Source organism: Amyelois transitella, chromosome 22 (genome assembly GCF_032362555.1).
Source record: "Amyelois transitella isolate CPQ chromosome 22, ilAmyTran1.1, whole genome shotgun sequence".
NCBI lineage: Eukaryota > Metazoa > Arthropoda > Insecta > Lepidoptera > Pyralidae > Amyelois > Amyelois transitella.
Window position 1 is genome coordinate 4,007,461 of NC_083525.1, and position 23,663 is coordinate 4,031,123.

Genomic DNA, 23,663 nt, shown 5'->3' on the forward strand with positions numbered 1-23,663 from the left:
ACTTTGTTTGTAAACAGACTGACTCGTATAAGGGAATCACATATTTAAAGAATTTGATATAAATATCCTATAAAGTGTGCTTTGAAATTAAAATCAAAACAATGGAAAACTATTTATTCTTAATGTCCCTCGTCAATTGTCATAGAAGTAGAGTCGGATTCGTAGTGCCAGTCCAGTGAGCGACTGCGCACAATTTCCTTGTAGACAAAAGCCGATTTGCGAGGTGTACGTGTTCTCTCTGGACTTCCGAAGTCTACTTCATATAGACCAAATCTTGCTCTGAAAATAAAGGTAAAAATATTCAAAAATACGAAAACAGAAGTAACACTACTTATCCATTGATTGTACTATTAATCCAGGAAGCTTCAACGTTTATTAACTGTAAAACTTGATCGTCAAAATCCCTTCCCATAGAAATTTCGGGAATTTCTCTTACTATGTAATATGAAACAATTGCCTATAAAATATTTTCAACACCTTATTATAAATTTACACCAGTATTTAAATATTAAATTACAATAAAAGGAGAAAAGAAAACAAAAATTAAACTCGTATTTTATAAATTGTGTAGTGCAAATCGTTTGCCCACGGCAACGTGCCCAGCAGGCTGGTTGCATTTATCTTAGACCTAAGAAGTTATATAATATTATATTAAAAAATACACATACGTATATCCAGCTAACCACTCGAAGTTGTCCATGAGGCTCCAGGCGGTGTATGCTTCTACGTGAGCGCCGCCTTCAATCGCATCCAACATGGCGTCAAGATATTCCCTATAGTAAAGTATTCGATCATCGTCATCTAAACCACTAGTCGTAGAGAAGCCATTTTCAGTTATATAAATAATAGGATTGTTGTAATCGTTCTTGATTTTCATCAGCAAATTGTAAAATCCCCAAGAGGTTTTCTGAAAGGAAATGAAATGGATTTTCATAAAGAAATTATAAATTAAAATCTGAATAGAAATCACGATTTTGTTTATATGTATCAAAGAGATGTTTTTGAACGTTTTCAAAACGTTTTCAAATTCATCAACTACCGAACTTTCATATCTTATAACACTTAAGTTAACGGTTATAAATTAATCGTTAAATTAAGTTTAATGTAAATAAATCATTCCCAAAGATTTCACATTTTAAACTACGTACCTTTAACCACTCCGAAGCAGACCCATCCCAATGATTTGGCTGGTAGACCATAGACTCCATATCATCATAATATGATGGAATTTCGTTGGCAGTATAAACAGACTCATTTCTATAAACTAAGTAAGAAGTGTAATGATTTAGTCCAAAGAAATCAGAGCTTCCTCTCACATATTCGATTTCTTCTGGAGTAAATTCAGGTAACCTGGATCTATAGAAACCTTGAGCAGTACTTTTAGCTGCTATTTTCTCCTTCATTACTGGTGGGAAATCACCAGATTCTGAAAATATCGGATGAGCATACTGACCCCACTAAAAAGTCAAAACAAAGTCTAGTTTAACATCAACATAAAATAACAACTGATGAGTGATAATAAGTTTTAAAACACTACTTTTACCATTTTTATCTTATGCAATAAAGATACAATAACAGCAACAACTGCTACTTTTAATAATTTTATATTAAGGCAATGTTAGATTGTTAAGACGTAAAAAAATGCCTACTTCACACACTAACCTCAAACTGGGTTGTATCTTCGGCAGCTTCAACCTCTCTCTCAGACTCAGGCTCATACCATGAAGTACTCAAAGTAATACCAATAGTACCACCATACAAAGCCCTAAATTCTTCGTCATAGATATGATACGCTCTAGCGTGGGCTACTAGTAAATTCTTAGCACACATGTATTCAGCAACACCTTGAATGTTTAGTCTAGGTGCCATAGAAACAAAACCATATCCTTGATAGCAGACTTCGCGTGGTTCATTCATTGTAATCCAATATTTGACTCTGTCTCCAAAAAGTTCAAAAGCTATACGAGCGTAGTCCCCGAACCAGTCAACAATATTCGGGTTAGCCCATCCGCCAAGATCTTGTAATTTTTGTGGTAAATCCCAGTGGTACAAGGTCACCATTGGTTCAATATTGTATTTAAGCATCTCATTGATTAGATTGTTGTAATAGGCTACACCAGCTTCATTAATTTTGTCAGGGAAACTTGTAGGCAGAAGTCTTGACCATGAAAGAGAAAATCTGTAAAAATCTAGTCCCAACTCCCTTAACATCTCTACATCTCTTTTGTACTGATGATATGAATCGTCAGCTATGTCTCCATTTGAGCAGTCTTTTGTAGCGCAAGGATCTTCGTGTGTCAAATGATCCCAAATATTTTCGGATTTGCCTGTCAAATTTAATAATGTGTTAGTTTGAAGATTCCGCTTTTGAGTTTAAACCAGTGCAACGATTTTATCACTAAAATTTTTATTTTCATATTAATAACCTCTTTCGTGGTACGATTTTTACCATAGTTAAATTTTAACTGCAAGTTCATCGCCATATACAAGATAATTTAAATGGAGACTACCTAATTAATATTTTTTAAACTAAATTTAAAGAATTCGGTGAATTCGGTTTTTATTTCACAATTGTTACGTGCAATACAAGATTGTTACTTAAGTTTTAAAAAATTGCAAGTTCATCATCAAAACGAGATATTATAAAATGAGAACTGATTACTGCCCACTGACCTAAAACCGAACCAAAGTTAAAGAATCCGTGAATCCACAGAGCATAGACAAAAACCACTTAATATCTTCCAGTGGATGTTGAAGAATTTTAAAAGTGCAACTCGTAAAATAATCCAACGGGAAAAAGTTATAAAAAAACGTTGACTAAATATTTTTAAATTTTCACTTGCTGTTTTAAAGAAACTCCGAGCTTTGAACAAAATGTACGTAGCTATGAACAAAACAAGAAACGTCATTTGAGAAATAAATGTTTTCTTTATATTTATATAAAAAAATCAATAGTTCTACCAACCATCTTCGTCCCAAGCTCCTTCGATTTGATAAGCGGCAGTTGAGGTCCCGAACAGGAACCCATCTGGGAAATGTCTTACGTCATGTCTCTTTCCAGCAGCTGCCTTACATTCCGACAGTGTCGCATACGATGTTAATAAAATAAAACAACTGAAAAAATTATTATTTATCACGACACCAAAAAAAAAACATAAACAAACTATCTTGGAATATACATATGTATATTTTGTAAAATTTTTGCTAGATTTGTGGTTACACAAATGCTAAGTGTATTATAATTTGGAAATATTTAAAGAAAATACTATCTATTTAATTTTATTTTATTAACGTAATCAACTGAAGTAATATGATTATATTCTGAAAAGTTATTTTAAAATGGAAATTAAAAAATTAAATTTTTAATTTAGTTTTGGTGATTAGTTGTAATTATAATCAAGGAATAGTTATTAATTTTATGTTATATTTTATTCAAAGTATCAAAATAAAAAATCTTTAGAAATAAAAATTCACTTACAAAGCCCACATTTTGCTGTTCGCCTAAAAGCTTTATGTTGTATAGATGTTACTTCTTTATATAGTACGGATATCAGTTTTATCATTTGTTATTTTATTTTATCTATTACGGAGAAAGAGTGTAAATAGATTTTTTGTAATCTTTAAAGTTATGAAAACTTTAAAGATTACAAAAAATATTTTTTATTAAGTATTTTAAAATTAAGTGAAGCCATATTGTATTCTGCAATCATTTGCATTCAATGAAATAGCGAAAGAGAACGTAAACTGCATGGTTCTTTTATGTATTAACATACATACATACATACATAAAATCACGCCTCTTTCCCGGAGGGGTAGGCAGAGACTACCTCTTTCCACTTGCCACGATCTCTGCATACTTCTTTCGCTTCGTCCACATTCATAACTCTCTTCATACAAGCTCGGCGGTTTCGGGTACTTTTGACCTGACCCTTTACCAGGACGTCCTTAATTTGATCAAGATACGTTCGTCTAGGTCTTCCCACTCCGATCTTTCCCTCCACACTCTCCTTGTATATCTGCTTAGTCAACCTGCTTTCATTCATCCTCTCCACATGACCGAACCATCTTAACATACCCTTTTCTATTCCTGTAACTACATCTTCTTTCACATCACAACATTCCCTTATCACGCTGTTCCTTATCCTGTCACTCAATTTCACACCCATCATACTCCTTAACGCTCTCATTTCCACTGCATTTATTCTGCTTTCATGCTTCTTTTGCCATACCCAACTTTCACTCCCATACATTAATGTCGGGACCAACACGCCCCTGTGCACAGCCAGTCGAGCCTTTTTGGATAGTTTCTGACTGCTCATAAAGGCATGCAAAGCTCCATTCACCATGTTCCCCGCGTTCACTCTCCTTTCAATATCACTATCATACTTGCCATCTGATGTAAACTTTGATCCTAGATATACAAACTCTTTCACTTGCTCCACTTTTTCTCCTCCAATCAAAATATTACATGCTGTCATTTCTTTCTCCATTTCAAAAACCAGTGTTTTAGTTTTACTTACGTTCACTTTCATTCCTTTCTCTTTTAAAGCTTCATGCATACAGTTTACCATCTCCTGTAACTCCTCCGCTGATGACGCCAGTATAACCTGATCGTCGGCATAGAGCAGACATTTGACGAGTAACTCATTCATCCTTAATCCACTTTTAGACTCTTTCAAATCTGTCAAACAGCTATCCATAAATAGGTTGAACAGCCACGGTGACGCAACACATCCTTGCCTAACGCCTTTCTCAATCTTAAACCACTCAGTGTGCGCTCCGTTTATCCTGACACAAGCACTCGAATCCTCATATAAGGATTTCAGTGCTCGTATTAAGAGACTGCTCACCCCATGCATAGAAAGTGCTGACCACAATTCATTCCTCTCAACTCTGTCATAGGCCTTTTCCAGATCTACGAATGTGCAATAGACTTTTTGACTCTTGGCCAAAAACTTTTCGGCTATGCACCGCAAGGAAAAGACCTGATCAGTACATCCCATTCCCTTTCGAAATCCCGCTTGAGCATCCCATATTTTGTCATCAGTTTCATTCCTGACTCTATTAATCAATACCTTAGCATACAATTTGCCGACGACGCTAAGCAGGCTTATACCACGATAATTTTTGCAGTCCAGCTGTGACCCTTTTCCTTTGTAAAGTGGCACGATAACAGCCTTACACCAATCTTTTGGTACTCGGCCGCTTCTCCAACACAAATTGAAAAGGCAGTACAACTGACTAGCTACTACGCCTTTTCCTGCTTTAAGCATCTCGACCGACACTCTATCACACCCAGCAGCCTTTCCCGCTTTCATACTCTTAAGTGCTTCCACAATTTCGAACATTTCAATTTCGCCTTCCATCTCATTCTCTTTTTCTTCGCTATAGCAGAAATCTTTCTTATTTCCTTCCTTTTTTTCAAATAAACTTTCAAAATAGTCCTTCCATATCTTTAGTACACATTCTTCTCCTTTCACAACGCTACCATCCTGGCATCTGATCCTAGTCAGCTCTCTGGTTATAGTATTTCCTCGGGCTGACCTTACGGATTTCCAGAATACTTTCAGATTTGACTGAAAGTCTTCTGATAGCCTTTTATCAAAATCCTCTTTATACTCTTCTTTCTTTCTAATCACAGCTTTCTTAACCAAATCTTTCATTTTCTTATATTCCTTACGTGCTTCATTCACATCTTCATCTATAACCTCTTGCATTCTTAAGTTAGCTTTTGCTGCTAACAAATCCAGCCATGCTTTCTTCTTTAATCGCACAAGTTCTTGCACATCTTTACTCATCCACGCATTTTTGTGATTTTTTCCTTTCCTTCTTCTACTTACACCACACACTTCAACAGCTACTTTCACAATTCTTTCTTTAAATTCCTTCCATCCATCTTCAATATCGCTCATTTCCTCTAAATCTTCAAATTCATCCTTCAGTCTATTAATATACTTCTTACCTACATCCATATCTTGCAAATTTTCTACTTTTACTCTTTCCAAAGCGCTGGTTTGCTCCCTTACCCTGTGCCGCCAGCGATTGAAGATACCCCTTATCCGGGATATCACCAGTAAATGGTCCGAGTCAATGCCAGCACCGCGATATGCACGGGTATCCAGCACTTTGTTCTTCAATCTTTCATCTACAATCACAAAGTCTATCATACTTTTTAAAATACCTTCCACTCTTGTGTAGGTGTGGATCTCTTTATGTTGAAACATTGAGTTCGACACAAAAAGATCCCACTCTAGACAAATTTCTAATACACTTCTTCCATTATCATTCACCTTTTCGTCACCAAACGCACCAAGCACCTTTTCATATCCATCACGCTTTACACCCACCCATCCATTAAAATCACCTAACATAATAATCTTCTCATTTGGCTTGGTAACTTTCAATACTTCTCTTACACTATTCCAGAACTCCTCGTTTTCGCTTTTTGCTGATGTTGTACCCCTCGAACCCACATCCCAAGGTGCATAAACACCTAGAACGAAGATCCGAGTAATTCCAACTTTCAGCCTAATCCATAGAAGACGAGGGCTGACACACTCATACTCATTCACGCACTCAGCCATTCGTGCAGAAAGAATTAGACCGACCCCTTGACAGCCTCGGCTGGTACTGGAAATTCCAGACCAATACGCCGTGTAAGGGCCGTGCTGCGTCGCGTCGCATCCTTTCCGCTTCGTTTCATTCACGCACAACACATCCAAACGTCTTTCATCCATCATCTGGCATACTTCCTCAATCTTATCCTTCATTCCTCCTCTTACATTCATCGTCGCAAAGCGGCTTTCAGCAGACCGCATACCGCTCCCGCCGGGAACGAGACGTGATGGGGTGCGGACACCATCGCCGCGTTTATGTATTAAATATAAGTATATACAAATATTGCTCGATAGGATATCTCAATGTCAATAAAGAAACATAGAAATATGACCCCTTGGGGCAACTACCAACATTTAAGGGTTTACCAACATTCCCGAAGTAGATAACCGAGCGCTTTCCAAAATAATCATAAAAACATTTTGACACGTAAATATGATAAATTCCTAATTCTGTCGTTGCATATTGTTATCAAATGATTACATTATCAGTGAAGTAGACAAGTTTGAGTACCCCCTTGTATGATTTTAATTGATTGACACATTTTTATCATATCTGGAATGTTGTGAGTTGTTTACATCTTCCTAGATGCAAATCTGTCAATTATGGTCCGACGGACTGATATGTCACTGGGATAAAGCCAATGTTAAGATGGTTCGGTCATGTGGAGAGGATGAATGAAAGCAGGTTGACTAAGCAGATATACAAGGAGAGTGTGGAGGGAAAGGTCGGAGTGGGAAGACCTAGACGAACGTATCTTGATCAAATTAAGGACGTCCTGGTAAAGGGTCAGGTCAAAAGTACCCGAAACCGCCGAGCTTGTATGAAGAGAGTTATGAATGTGGACGAAGCGAAAGAAGTATGCAGAGATCGTGGCAAGTGGAAAGAGGTAGTCTCTGCCTACCCCTCCGGGAATGAGGCGTGATTTTATGTATGTATGTATGTATAAAGCCAATGCCAGTGCCGTGTGGTTCCCGGCACCAATACAAAAAAGAATAGAACCACTTCATCTCTTTCCCATGGATGTCGTAAAAGGCGACTAAGGGATAGGATTACAAACTTGAGATTCTTTTTTAGGTGTTGGGTTAGCAACCTGTCACTATTTGAATCTCAGTTCTATCATTAAGCCAAATAGCTGAACGTGGCCATTCAGTCTTTTCAAGACTGTTGGCTCTGTCTACTCTACCCCGCAAAGGATATAGACGTGACCATATGTATGTATGTATAAAGCCAATAGAGAAAATAACCAGTCAATGGCGCAGCGGTAAGTGCGCTTGTCTGTGACACATTATGTCCCTGGTTCGAATCCCGGCCAGGGCATTATGTGAACTTTTCTGAGTGGCCGAGGACTTGAATTTATATAAGTATTTATTATAAACTAATGTATCGTTGAGATACCAAATATCGTAACACAAATCATGAACTTACTTCGAGGCTAACTCAATCTATGTGATTTGGCCCGTATATATTTATATATATATATATATATTTGAAGGTCTTTGTCCCTTGTAAATCAATTTTAGATGGTTCATGTAAGTAGTTAGAGAAGTGTAAAGGAATAAGCAAAATAGTGTATCCTAATCCTGTGGGAAAGTTCTACATTCTTAGAACATTAGAACGATTATAAGTTTCACGCTATCACGTAAATACTTGGATTAAACTTACCTATAGCTAGAATATTTAATTTACCATCGCGTTAAACAATTTCCTTTTATCAGAATATTCACTTGATCCAGCAAACGGTATCCGTAATAAGCGATTAGTTAATTCACGTGAAACAGCGCTCTCTCGGTGCGCAGACGCAGAGGCGCAGCTAATTTCATTGTCAGCCAATTTCAGATTAACATCAGCCTGCGTCTGCGCATTCTTGCGCGTCTAACAACTAATTAAGTTTACCCCACCCCTTAAACGGTAAGGATGAACTTGTATTTCTTTGCTAGTTTATTAATTTTGCCGTGTGATTACCGGCACCAACAGAAAAAAGAATAGGAGCACTCCATCTCTTTCGTAAAAGACGACTAAGGAATAGGCTTTTAATTTGGGATTCTTTTTTTAGGCGACGGGTTGGCAACCTATCACTATATGAGTCTAAATTATAGCATTAAGCCAAACAGCATAACGTGGCCATCAAGACTGTTAGCTCTGTCTACCCCTTAAGGGATACAGACGTGATTATATGGTTGAATGTATGTACTTTGTTGGTGAACAATTAAAAAGCTATTCTGGAATAGTCAAACATTGACTTTTGTCAAATCTTCTTTTCGTGTCAAATACAGAATAAATGAAAAAAATCTAAAAATATCCGATGCGAGAAAGAAGTTTCATCGTTTCATTTTAATAAAATACTCAACCCTAAAATTCGACCACAACCTTAAAGGTTTGAAAAGTGGGTTTTGTTATATAAATAAAACTTTATTGAATAAAGTACACATAATAACTAAATATCAAAAATAAGAAATTTTATTAATGTGAAATGTTTTGATTATGAAACTAAGCTAAAAATGGTTTGAAATAGGATGAGCACAACCACATCACGTCAGGACTTTAAATTGATATATTCCGTATTTTCATTTTAGGTATATTTTTAAATTTAAACAAACTTTAAACCCCTTTTTGACCCCTTTAGGGGTTAAATTCTTTCTTATCTACACTACGTAGTAACATACTACGACCAATTTCATGTTTGTAGCTTCTATGGTTAAGGCTAGGCGTTAATGTGTCAGTCACCCTTGTTCCTTAATATTATAGATTGCAAATTCTACACCCGTCAGCTTAAAAGGTACGCAAATATAATGTATAATGACGGAAACATTCAGAAAAAAAATAACTTTATTGTTGAGCTGGTAATAAAAAGAACAGTTTCCATTAATTTTAAAGCAAGTCATAAAGAACATATAAATCTACTTCGGTAATAAAGTCACCGGATATTATGATACTTAATGGTTTCTGTCGTTAAATATATCTTAACCCCTGGTATTAAAGTCTGGTTTTCTAGTCTAGTTTTAAGATAGCACTATGGGTTTAAGACCTATTAGTTTTTCTTTCAGATTCGAAGCTACCTACCGCTTCGTAAATCCATATAAGATATTATGTGAACGCTTAAACACTGTCATAAAATCAATTGCTATAATTTATAAACCTACAAAATTAAAAGGTTGCTTATGCAAATTTGCATAACATAAAATAAGCGAGTATCTTCCCACTACAATGGAAATGAAAAGGCTGTTGGCTAAAAAACATGTTATAAGTATTTATGTAAAGTAATTCTATATATCAATTCGCCAATTGAAAAAGAAAACCGATCAAATAACAATTGTTTACAAATTTACAAACTTTTAATACATTTTTACGAGTAAGCTGAACTGCAAACTGTTATCCCTTTACTTATTCAACTTTTTTGAAACAACAGAGTGCGGTGCAGCCAAAAAAGAAGTAGGTAACATAATAATGTGAACCCCGCCCACCCTGACTGGTTTACGATGCACCCCAAAAAGTAAAAGAGTTTGTAATCCGCGATAATGTTCGTAATAACCGGCTGAATGTAATTAAACAAAAAGAAACAGTTGGAATTACAGTTGTTGTTCGAATTTGTCGTTATAATAGGTTAATTAAAATAAAAACTTAAAAACATTTTATATATATTTCTTAGTTATGGATGAATATTTTTTTTAAATGTGTAATATTTATTTAATAGCTTATAGGAAAAGGCTGGATTCAAGAGACAAACAGGGCCGCGGGGGACAGACAGGAATCGGGCCGCCAAAAACTAACTAATTCACTTCTGTATCATGGTCATAGCCTTACCCCGAAGTTCTGCCTATAAATTTTCCATGTAGGTTTCTTATGTGTATAAGGGGCGCATTAGGAGTGGATTTCGCGCGGGAACGGAAACGAATTTTTGTTTTACGCAAGTGGGGTCGCTGTTCAAGACTGATTGACTGACACATATATCTACACACGACCCAATCTCTAGATCTGGAGACTTGAAATTTTGCACGTACTTACAGTACTGTGTTCCTTATGTAGTCCAGGGGTACTAAAAAAGAGTAGCCTGAAATTTCCGCAAGACCTGAAATTAACGAGATTTTTTGTTTTGCATTGGCGTACGTTACCTACCCAATAAATACAAGGAGTCATTTTGATAGCAAAAACAAAATGGCCGCGACTGATTGCGCGCGAAATCGATCGCCACGAGTGCATTCCTCAAACAGCACGCATCACGCGTGCCTCAACAAAAACTACTACAATGAGAAAGTAATTTTCTTAAAGAATCCCAAGTTTATTAGCCATTAGTCGCCTTTTACAACATCCATGTCAAGATATGGAGTGGTTTTATTCTAAACTCACACAGCTAAACATAGCTAAAAGTCTTTGCAGGACTTTTGGCTAGGTTGGGATCTCCAGTGTGACAGACAAGCGCATTGCGCCACAGAGGCCTTCCAACTATGTTATGATACCTAATCACAGTCAATTACCTTAAAGAAAAAACCTACTAACAACTTCTTTCTACCAATAACAATATTTGATGTCGGTTACAAAGTAGAACTGATACACAACAGCAACAAACTTAATCTCAAACGTAATTATCGGTATCGGAGCAGAAAGAGAACGGTCCTGTACGTGAGTCTAGCATCACGGAAGCCTATCATATGGGATCCGAGCCACCTATCAATATAATCTAGATAGGCATGCGCTTCCAGACATAATCGACACCTGTTGCATGGCTACAACGGGGCAACGCACGCGCAATTGAGAGTATTATGTAGGAAGAAAACTTTGTAATTTTTGTTACATTAGAGAGGAGGTGCTATTTTCATTGTTAATGTGAAGGATATGATTTTAAGTGATTCTATCTCTCTTCCCAAATTTTCTCTTTAAACGTCCCTTAAAATTATCTTAAATAAATCAGAGCCGAAACCGGTAAGTAATAAATGTTCCGGCTGTATTGCAAATACCGTTGAAATTTTGATAAAGACAAAATCCTTGCGTTGGCATCCATGCTTATGTGGGATCGGTCAGTAATCATTAAATTTTTACTCAATATTCGTAAATACAATAACATAATCATGCGCGTTTCAGCTTAGTCTGCAAATTAGTATAACAGATGAATAATGGCTAAAGATATACATTGTTTTCTTTAATAATTATGGTTTTGCAGAATAAGTGGTAAAGAATGCAATAAAACAACAAAGTTAATTGGATTCGCATTAAAGTGAATTGTTGAACTTTCTTTACAATTACAATTATCTTCAATGATCTTAGTCATTGTCATTAGTGTAACCGTACAAACAGAATTGGCAAAGAAATTGCAGGTGCCAGAGATAAGACATGCTTTTTTATGAGTTCAGTTTCTCTCGCTTCATATTTTATAGAAGTTTAGCTGTTGCCCGCGACTTTATTCTAAGTACAAAGCTACATTACTTCAAAGCTTCATGAAAATCTGTTTAGTAGTTTTTGCGTAAAAGAGTAACAAACACACACATAAACAAACTTTAGGATTTATACTATTAGAATTGTAATACTCGTAGTAGGATTCCTTTTAAGCGGCGATTCCTAAACCAATAAAAATAAGTACTAAATTATATGACCACTGAAGTTATAGTGAGTATTTGGACACTCCCGATTTATCAATAAATTCATGGTGTCCTTGTTGCATTCTCCCAGTCCAGGATCCTCCTGGGACTGTAAAGTACTCGTAGTAGTGAAAAGTCCAGAAATATTATGGTACAGCAGTACCCTATACCATAGTTTCATACTCAGTTACCCGAATTATTCTCCTGCTGTTTGTCACGGTTACATCCTCGTCTCTGGACAGGAGCCCGTCGTCCATGCCATGACTACATTCCTGTGTTGGATAAGTCAAGTTTTTACATGAAGTTTCACATGAAACGTCTGACCTTCGCGACACTTGCAAGTAAGCCTTACCCATTTGGATCGTGGATAATCCAATCGCCTGAATATGCAGGTTTTTATACAATATTTCCCTCACCGTAGGAGCATTTATTATCTATTCAAAGTAATATAGGTACATCACTCAGAGAAGAGTCATAAGTACATGAACACAGTAGAACTTGAATCTTTCCATCACATTTTTATCCGGATACCCTAACCGTTCGACCATCGACGCTCTCGATTTATGACGAAGTAACTGTTCTGTAGAAATAAATCTTATAACTATTTGTACTCGGTGGGTCATTTGTCACGGTTGGTATATTCAATTACTATTTCCGCATCTTATAGTAAATTATTGGTGGTAGAAGTTAATCTGTGACAAACTTAATTTATCGCTATAAATAATGATATTTTTAAAGTAATAATATACAAATACAATTATATATTTCGTCATTTATATAATAAAAAAAAATTCGTACGCTCGGTAAATGCAAAAGTTATTGTTACAGTGTTCCAAAGATAATAAAACAGCAAAATAATGTATTCAAGGTTAAAGGTCAAGTCTCGCTTGGTGGGTCCAGTCTTCGAGGGGGGAGAAGATAAGGGGTCACTCACGAAATGGTAATTGTAAAGGAATTCAAGGAATCCACCGCTTTCGTGTGCGATTTCGCAATAACAACCCAATGAAACTGAAAATACAGTTACGTCAGTAGTACCCCGCGCGAGAACCAGTCTCTCGTACACAGTCGGGTTATACAAATAAGTATAGAAGTCGTGATGAGACCCACGCCTCCCGGGCTCGGGAACAGATGCGCGGAAGTCAAACGCGAACATTTTTGGATGCATAATGAACTGTCGCTCAAGGCGATAAAACGTTAAATATTAAAGAAAACAATTGAACATCGCTGGTTGAGTGATTAAGGTATCTGACTCGAAAGCGTAGCAGTTCCAGGTAATGAAGTTTGATTGAATCTCGCTATGGCCATGTGCTGATGGTTCCTTACAAACGAAGTCGGCACATATTCAAGTAATTAAACTGAAAGTAAAGCCGTGATTTAAGCAGAAACTACTCAACCCTTCTCCTATGAACTTGTTATTTAACTCCTGGGTTCCTTCCCAGAAGGATGCAACTGAACTTATTTCAATACAATAAACAAATATCGCGCCTCCATAATTAACCGAATAAATTCAAACCAAAACAAATTGTTCCCAAGCGTAACGAACATCGTGATCGATTCCCATAAAATTGATGCACGTGTGTAAAACATACTAAACCATCAAAATTACAGAAATCCGGTCCCAAATTATTGTGTGATTTGTCTCGGCACCCACACACGTTAATTGTTTTATTTTTTCACCATTAAATTCGTAATTATCCAAAAGGGGCCACAATAAGAAAATAGGCGGAAAAAAAATAGACAAAGGATCCGACGACGCTCTTTTTTAATCCTTCGTTCGTACCTGAGCCGGTTCGAGGTCTAATGAGCGGTACCTTTTTAAACTTGATATATAGAACCTCCAAATCCACAGTTTTGAGATATAAATTCAATAACTGATACCATTATTTACTTACTAACTTCTATAACATACTTTACTAACGGGTAAAATTTATGTCTTATAATATAGAAACAGCCAAATCATGTTTTGCATATTTCTTAGGTACAATGTATGTAACTGATGATTAATTATCATTATTTTGCACATAATTTAATTAAAATCCGACATTGGACCCAAATTCCTCAATGTGACGGCTAAGTCATGGGCGGTCTCCATGTTTTATTTTTAATACATTTCAAGATAAATGAAAGGCCGTTTAAAGAAAAAATAATTACCCAATATGTCGGCCTGGATGGTTATCAGGCGCCTCTTTAAACGAAATTTTATTAAACCGCATAAGAAGCGATTACGTCCGTCATTTTTCAAGATGGCGGAACAATCGACGTCAATATTGGATAGCTGTTCCGTGGTGGCGAAATGTGGAACTAATAACGACTATAAAACATTTATTGGCAGATTTGCAAATTCCACGGCTCGAAGCTCACCGGTTAAGTTGATTATCGGCGATATAAAAGAAATTGTTCATGCAACTACTCTTAATAACAACGCCATCGTCTTTCTGCATTGAACACTTTACAAAAGCGCCAATTGACGCCAGTAACTAAAAGTGCCGCTTGATAATATAAAATTTGATGGCGTGTAGATTTACAATTATAACCACAAATCATAAAACTTAAATAGCTATATTATTACAGCGTAAGCTTTATATTTCACACATTCTATTCGCATTATACATAAACACGGACCACCCGATTTAATACAAAGTAGGTAACTAAAAACATACAAACACGCGCAATAAAAAGGAACAATTTACATTACAGCACAAACATTACTTCTTCAAACTTCTAATTAAAAAAGTTCATTAATGTTGCGCGCGCGCAACTACACGAAGTAATAAAGGTTCGAGCGCCCCAAACTTATTGTACTTATGGGCATGAACAAAAATTAATGAAAGTTAACTCCCGAAGTAAATGTGCAATGAACATCAGCCGTATGAACTTTTACGAGTATAAGAATTTATACCCTGTTTCATTTATTTTTTTAATACCAGCGTCAAACGCGAAGTGTTGTTAATTTTGCGTGCCTGTCTGTTTATATCTTTATGCATCTATCATTTGTTTAACATTTAATGGAGTAGTTATAAACATTCTATCAAGATCAAATTTCAGCTTAGTCGTTAACCGGGATACGGCAAGGTATCACTTATTGACGTCACACCATTTAAATCTAATTATATCTACCACCGCTTCCAAAGCGCATGTGTAGTATAAGCGGCGGAACAAACTACACTGCCGCATTTTCACCGGACGTCGATTTACAAATATAGATCTAAAACGTGGATGGTGCATTCGTCTACATTAAAAAATATGAAAAATAAATTATCATAATTCAAATGTTTATGAGAGTAAGTAGTTAGCACCTACTTAGGTATGTTACTTTCAAATTCACATTTATAAAAATTATTTTGTAAAGTTAACACTCATTATTATGAAACTACATATTATAATATACCTACTCTCGCCATGAAAGGTTTTATGTTATGACTATTTTAGATTTGTGTTAAGTCCGATATTATCATGCTTCCTTTAGCTTAAAAGTGTTTTCACGTCACAACATAAACAATGGGCCTTTCAAGTCATTTCAAATTCATATTAAAAGCCGTCAACGAAGGAACAAAGTACCAGGCCATAGGTAAAAGGGCGCGTTTAACACCTACCTTCACTCATAGCCTCTATGAAATCAGGTTCATGGTGTAGATTACTTGGCGTATAGGTTACATTGCGTGTATTATAACTTAGACAGGATTATAATAAGGTGGTCACGCAACGATGTATATCGTGCGTAGCAAAGAGTTGAATAGCTGATTGTTTCTTGGTTAAGTTGGAGAATGTGGCTCGTGAGAAAAAAAATAGTCTCGCTTCCGATGCGCTCGGCTAGATAAGCCCAGACGCAGGTGGATGCGCCTCACGCAGCGTCGTGGATTCAAATTTAGAATACGTTTTATTATTTTTAGGGCTCCTTTAAGGTAAAAATGCTCTTATTATAAGAAAATTTAAACTTAAAGCTATCAGCTCCTATCTCAATTCATCATTAAGCCATACAGCTGAACGAGACCTTTCAGTCTTTTTAAGAATGTTGGCTATGTCGACCCAGTAACGATTGACGTGATTTTTGTATATATATTATATATGTACCTATGTAAAGCTACATCGTCGTCACGTTACGTGTAAATATATTACCGATGGATATTTCACACTTAATGTACAAATTATATATTTGTTGTCGGCGGCAACTGTATGTTATTATCAAAACATTTCATTGTTATTACATTCATTTTAGTCACGACTCAAACTAACTGACAGTCAGTCAAAATGCTAAAGGTTAAAGTGTTACAAGTCATGGTAAAAATACTAATGCTCCGCTCTATTTTTCTGAACATGATCATAATATTATAAAAATTCTTAGAATATCGTTCATTTTTAATGCACGAACATTCGAAACGGACTCCAAACATTAGGATTATTCACGCTTGACGCTTTTAAAAAGAGCTTAGGAATTCAGTAGCCGAATGTCATTTGTCTTTTTTATTGTTATTAAGTCAACATGCTCGAGTTCAACGTAGGAATAAATATTTTTGTTATAAATATGTATGTTATACGTCTACTTTTTGTTTCTCCTCGAAAATAATAAGAAAATTTCACGAAGAAGATAATTATTAAAAAACCAACTTCAAAAAACACTTTAATGCCAAAAAATAACTGAAAATTAAATTAAAATTCGTCGTACCTAGGCGATTAGGGGGTTGGTACCTATTTAATACAACCTGACCGGGGATCGATCCTAAAGTGTCATTTCCACCGTGTAAACTGAAGGATCGTAGTATATTCTGGTATGATATTGGGGTGAAAACATGCTTATATCGTGGTCCACCACTGATAGTATCAGATTTCCAGGTCTCCTAAATGTATCAGATCTGACATAGCTTTAACACTGCCATCTGATGACAGCCAATACCAAGGGTTTATTGTGTTTTTCGAAACACGAAGGAGCTCGAGAAAATTTTATGCAAATTGCGGTCACCCATCCAAGTGGGGACTGCACCCCGGGCTGCTTACCATGCGCAAACGGTTCAAACGCTAACGTCAATTTCGCTATCATCACCTGGACTGATATAACTGGTCCTCGCAAATATGATCTCCCCGAGTCCCCACGCTAAGAAGAAATTAGAACGATCAAGCATTCTTGGATGTTAATGCTTCTAGCAATTTTAACGCAATCAATGTCTACGAACAAAAACTTGTTTAAATCATCAATTATGCCTCCACAGGGAGGGATGGTGCTATAAATGTGTAGCTCAAACGAAGTAAAACACGTTACGGACTATTAAGTAGTATGTATTACTTACAAATTGCAAAAATACTAGTTCATGAGTGATAAATGACGTGAACTTATGAGCCAGCTGCCAGTTTGTTACATTAGTTTCTTTAGGATTGAAGTTTATGCTCTATGATTTATTATAATATTTCTTCTCTCTCTGTCAATATATGTTTCTCACTGCATTTAAAAAAAAAAATATTGGGAATGTGTGCGCGTTTTATTTCAATCTGCAAAATGGTAGTCGTATTGGTTGAAAAATTCAAGTTAAATCCTGTCTTATTTTAAAACTGCACTGTTTCTCATCTTGTTGTTCCCAGTTGCACCCACTTGGGGCTTGGGGGCCTGGCATCCATTTTCCTTTCGTCCCATTTTTTCATATGCACTCTACTTTTCAGAAGAATAACGTATATGGGGTAATATATCACAGTCACGGCTTAATGAAATAGGTTTGTTAAGTATTAAAATCTAAATGCTCTACAAAAATCAAAGTAACTTATGGGAAACATAACGCCTCGTAAACTTGTTCAGCCATAAAGTATATATTAACAGCGAAACTGTAAATGTTCGGAATTCAATTTAAAATAACTGTTGAAGTGCATAATGAGATGGAAATGAAGCTTTCAGTTCTCATCAGATCGATATGCAATGGCTTTCAACCGGCTATCACTTGCATTTAGTGATGGATAGCGTGAGAATAGTTAGTTACTTACTTTAGTAAATTTTATAAATGTAATCAAGTAACTTGTTCATTCCCGTGGGAATTTTCAGAAAAAGTAGCTTATTTTACTCCTGATTTATTTTATCTCTGTGCTTAATTGGTCCAGTACATTTTTATTTTATTCGTCGCAAAACAAAATAAAAAATAACTAATCTTTTCTCTTCATTATGACTACTGTAAAATAAATAAAAGATTTGGTAAGGTTATATCAGTATTAAGTATAACTATATAAACACTGAATTGTAAATAATAAGATGTTTTGTAATAATCATATTTAATTTAATTGTATATATAACAAATTATCAACATCTACACAAGATATAAGATATTATTAAATAAGGCATTAGTTCATAGGTATAGCTCAGCAATACTATATTTATATTTACATAAAAATATAACATTACACTCAATAAGTATCTACTTACAAGATATTCTCGCTTCGACGATTGGAGACAGACTGGTCGCTGTGGCAAGCACCACTCCTATTTATAAGAAAGTAGTGGGGCGTGCCAATGCGACCACGTGTAACAATTGCAGATCTTTTATTTGAAAAACACAGAATTAAATGTCCTATAAATTGTTACTATAATTTATAAAACATTATTGACTATATGTTTAATAACAGTAAATAAGTTATTACATAATTTCCATTAAATAAAGTACAATTTTGTTAAGAAATAATCTCTGAAATATTAAAGCTACAAGTCATAATAAAGCCAAAATTAATATGACATCTGATAACTACTATCAAAATTTGTTTTGTTATATTTATGTAACTTTACAATTGTTAACAGATTCGGCCATCCGACAAAATATGTGTGTCCTCACACATGCTAAATGCTAAAATATATATATACAAATGTTGATAATTCATGATTTAGCCATTAATCATAATCAATAATATGTTTGCTATTTTACTAATTGCACTTATAGACACCATTTGTCACAAATTAAATGTGTAAGGCACCATTTGCCACAGATAAAAATATAAGGCACCATTTGCCATAAATAAATATATTAGGCACCATTTGCCATAAATAAATATATTAGGCACCATTTGCCATAAATAAATATATGTGGCACCATTTGCCATAAATAAATATATTTGGCACCATTTGCCATAAATAAATATATTTGGCACCATTTGCCATAAATAAATATAGTAGGCACCATTTGCCATAAATAAATATATGTGGCACCATTTGCCATAAACAAATATATTTGGCACCATTTGCCATAAATAAATATATTTGGCACCATTTGCCATACATAAATATATTTGGCACCATTTGCCATAAATAAATATAGTAGGCACCATTTGCCATAAATAAATATATTAGGCACCATTTGCCATAAATAAATATATGAGGCACCATTTGCCATAAATACTCGTTAATATATTGGGCACCATTTGCCATTACCTAAAAATGTATATACTATATTGCGAATATAACATAAGACTAATCAGAATCGTCAGTATTAGACTCCTCTTGAAGCAACGCATCATGTGGCCTATTAAAACATACCCAAGGACGAAGCTTATCAACCGCTACAACTGTAGTATACTTTTTATTCCCCTTTTTAGATAAAGGGGTATCCTCTACTTGGTAACGGTCGTGTTCGTAAATATTAGTGATCCTATAAGGCCCTTGAAATTTAGGTATTAGTTTTTTGCTACTCCCGGTGGCTGGAATTTGCCGTTTAATCCTTACTAAATCCCCTACCTTATACTGCATGGGTTTACAGCGTGACTTGTCAAAATAGTTTTTCTGAGCTTCTTGATTTTCATTTACATGTTTTCTGATCGCGTCCCTTATTTCATGAATATCACGATTTTGGGATTTTGTGACTTCATCAAGTGCATTTATTAGCTTACTGTCACCAAGCCCTCGTGGGCGTAACCCAAATAGAGCTTCAGCTGGTGTACAATTTATGCCCTTATTTAGGGTATTATTTATACCCCATTGAACGTCAGGGAGATGTTCATCCCACTTGTTCTCGGCAGAGCCAACTCCCTTAGCAGTCAAAGAGTCTAATATAACCCTATTGTACCGTTCTACTTGCCCATTAGCCCTTGGGGTGGCAACAGCATTAAGAATATGTTTTATGCCCTTTTCAGATATAAAAGTCTTAAAACTCTGACTAGTAAAAGAAGAACCTCTATCAGAGATGACTCGTCTTGGTACCCCAAAAATACTAAAATATTCTTTTAAAACTTTGATTGAGGTGCCGGATTTTGTATTGCGAACCGCTTTCAAATATAAAAACCGGGTAAAAGCGTCAATCACCACTAAAATATACATATTGCCCTTACTGGAGCGAACAAATGGCCCTACATGGTCAAAATGTAGGGTATCGAATGGTTTTTGAACTTTTTCTATTGGGTGTAAAAATCCTTGTCGCTTACCGCCTGCTGTTTTTGAGTATGCGCACTCTAAGCAGGAGGAAACATACTTCTTAACAAACTGACGCATTTTAGGGAACCAATAACTAGCCTTTATTTTCTCTAAAGTTTTATCCAACGCAAAGTGGCCAATATCGTCATGGTTTCCCTTAACGACTTGCCATCTGACACCTTGAGGCACAACCCATCTATCGCCATCCGGCGTAATACGAAACAGTTTGCCATTGCTTATTTTATAATTAGATTTTATGTCCGACACATTTTCAAGATCAGGGTCTTTAAGTATACTAATAATACGTTGAATTTCTGAGTCAGCAGTCTGAACTGTTACAAGCCAGTCAGTATCTGTACTGATTATTAACACATTACTCTCAAGTTTATTTAAAGGGATAGATGGATTGCGACTCAATGCGTCCACATGACTCATTGAGTTTCCCGCTCTATAATGAATATCAAAATCGTACTCCTGCATCTGTGTCCACCATCTGGCTACTCTGGGTAACATGTCTCGTTTTGAGAATGTAAGTCTTAATGAATTGCAATCAGTTATAATTTTGAAATGAATGCCAAATAAATAAATGCGAAACTTTTGGAGCGATGCTACAACTGCCAATGTCTCAAGGTCATAAGAACAGTATTTTTGCTCTTCCGGAGAAGTCTGCCTACTGTAATAGGCCACAGGTTGAAGGAGCCCATTATTATTCTTTTGAAGGAGTATACCAGCCACACCTATTTTACATGCATCAGTGTGGAGCTCAGTTTCAGCGGAAGGACAATACAGAGCCAAAGTAGGTTTGCTGGTTAGTGCAGATTTTAAAGAATCAAAAGAAGTTTGTTGATCTGAACCCCAAATCCAGATAGAGTCTTTTTTGAGTAATTGGGTTAACGGTTTCGCAATTATCGAGAAACCTTGGACAAACCTTCGAAAAAAGCTAGCTAGGCCGAGGAACTGGCGTACGGCATGCTGATTTGATGGAACTGGAAATTCTTTTACTGCTTGAATTTTTGAAGATCCTGGTCTGATACCGTCCTTTGAAACTTCAAAACCAAGATAGTCTACACTGTTACCAAAAAATAAACACTTACTAAGTTTAAGTGTAAGACCAGCATTATACAATAATTTTAGTACGTTCTCTAGTCGGTTCATCCCATTTAAAACATCATGGGACGGGATGATTATATCGTCTAGATAAGCTAGAGCCTCGCGATGCCGAAGGGTTCCAAGGACCTGATGCATCGTGCGTTGGAAAGTAGCAGGGGCATTTGCCAATCCAAAAGGCATTCGGTTAAATTCGAAATGCCCTTCGGGAGTGACAAATGCGGTTTTATTTTTATCTTGTTCTTGTACTGGAATCTGATAGTAACCAGATGCCAAGTCCAAGGTGGTAAAACAGGTATGACCAGCTAGAGCATCTAATTGGTCATCGATAAGCGGCATAGGATAATTTTCGCGGGAAGTCTTTTTATTTAATGCTCTATAGTCAATGCATAATCTATAATCACCGGTTTTCTTTTTGACTAATATTACAGGACTTGCGTAGGGGGACGTAGAAGGTCTAATAATATCGTTATTAAGAAGTTCATTAACTAAGTCTCTCATAATTTCTTTCTCCTTTATAGCTAACCGATAAGGACGATAAACAACAGGACTGTTATCGAGTAGATTAATTTTCATTTCTGTAACATTACAATTACCCAATTCTGACGTATTAAATGCGAAACATTTGCGGTATCGATTAAGCAATGTTAACAATTCAGTAACTTCGTTTGGAGTCAAATCTTTTCCTACCTTCAAATCGGTTTCACGTATAGGATTAAAAGGAGGATCCCGTGAAATAACTTGCATTACACGATGTGAACTATCCTCATGAGCGACTCTACCACGAGCAATCAAATAGTCTTTACTAATTTGAACTGGTTTAGCTGATAAGGAATTTATAGCGATTTTGCCTCTCCCATTATTAAACTTATAGAGGCCAGAGAGTACACTATAATGACAATCAGATTTGGTACACAAGTAACCTTCTATAAACAGATCTCCCTCAAAGATAGGTTTAGTGATTACATCTATAATACTAATAGCAGATACTGCGATGTCATCTTGGCAATAAATATTAAATTTGATTTTATTCATTTTTTTATTCAGTTCGGAAAATTTTAAATATTCGTTTGTCTTTTCCATAAATATATGCGGTTGTTCAGTAATAGTTTGACCTACTAATAAAGGAATGTTCATAACATCGTCAGGAACTACGAGCAATTCTACGTCAGCTTTTACGTTGTCCAAAGTGACACATACCGAAATTTTACCTACGGGTATCACAACGGAGTTTCCAAAACCTCTTAGAGATGGAAGATCGCCAGTAACTATGCTAATACTTCCTAATTTTGAAATTTGTGATAAAGCTATCATCGAACACTCACTACCCAAATCAATAAACGATTTAAATGGAACATCATTGACTAGTACAGTTTTAGAAAATTTATCACCTGGGTTATCGTTATTGATTACACGGTTTACCAATTTTTCTTTCGTCACGATTTTAGCATAACAATTTTCTGTGACATGGCCAAGTATAAAGAACGGTTTGAAGACCTTCGTACCACCTTTTTGCTCTACCTTGTAACTTTGGTAGGGCAAAGTGAACAATTTGTTTTTCGGTCCAACTATAAATGGCTGCACATTCATTGACTTTATGCAGCCACATTGACATTGTCTGCTCCTTTTTAGCAGGGTCAAATTCTGGGACAGTGTTGCTAAGAGAGGATGAACTGATCCTATCTGGATTGGGTGCGATTGATCTTAACGCTTGAATAAGTAAATTAAATGGTTTACTGGTTTGGTTAGACCCGAATGTATCAAAATTTAATTCATCACTGCTCTGTTGAGTAGTGATGTTACCTGTTAGTCCATGATGAGACGTATTGCCACCTTCATCCCATAAACCGGTCCGCTCTCGCAGTCTACCCCGTGCACCATCCTGTGAACATCCGGATTTGGTTCTGGAACCATGCGACAGTCCGCGATGATGGTCGTGATGACGCGAGCGACTGCGTGATCGCAGTCTGCTTCGAGAACGGTGGCTGCGAGTAGCACGA

At 36.0% G+C, this 23,663-nt stretch overlaps 2 protein-coding genes across 2 annotated transcripts in view; one reads left to right on the forward strand and one right to left on the reverse strand.

Moving 5' to 3' along the window:
• Positions 1–23,663, forward strand: part of LOC106134138 (tetratricopeptide repeat protein 28) — an 86,958-nt gene that overhangs the window by 23,420 nt on the left and 39,875 nt on the right. The window lies entirely within an intron of this gene.
• Positions 100–3,633, reverse strand: LOC106134137 (myrosinase 1). Its single transcript, XM_013334105.2, has 6 exons — positions 3,479–3,633; positions 2,966–3,114; positions 1,663–2,327; positions 1,149–1,457; positions 669–907; positions 100–279 (listed from the first exon to the last, which is right to left on the reverse strand). Exons 1-6 carry the CDS (start codon positions 3,487–3,489, stop codon positions 120–122), a joined length of 1,533 nt encoding a protein of 510 aa, XP_013189559.2. The 5' UTR covers positions 3,490–3,633; the 3' UTR covers positions 100–119.

Bases quoted from the DNA above. Each gene is read 5' to 3' on its own strand.
- LOC106134137 (XM_013334105.2), bottom strand. The intron at 1,458-1,662 runs GTTAGTGTGTGA...TTGACTTTTTAG, and splicing joins AAGATACAACCCAGTTTGAG to TGGGGTCAGTATGCTCATCC. The intron at 908-1,148 runs GTACGTAGTTTA...ATTTCCTTTCAG, and splicing joins CTGCTTCGGAGTGGTTAAAG to AAAACCTCTTGGGGATTTTA.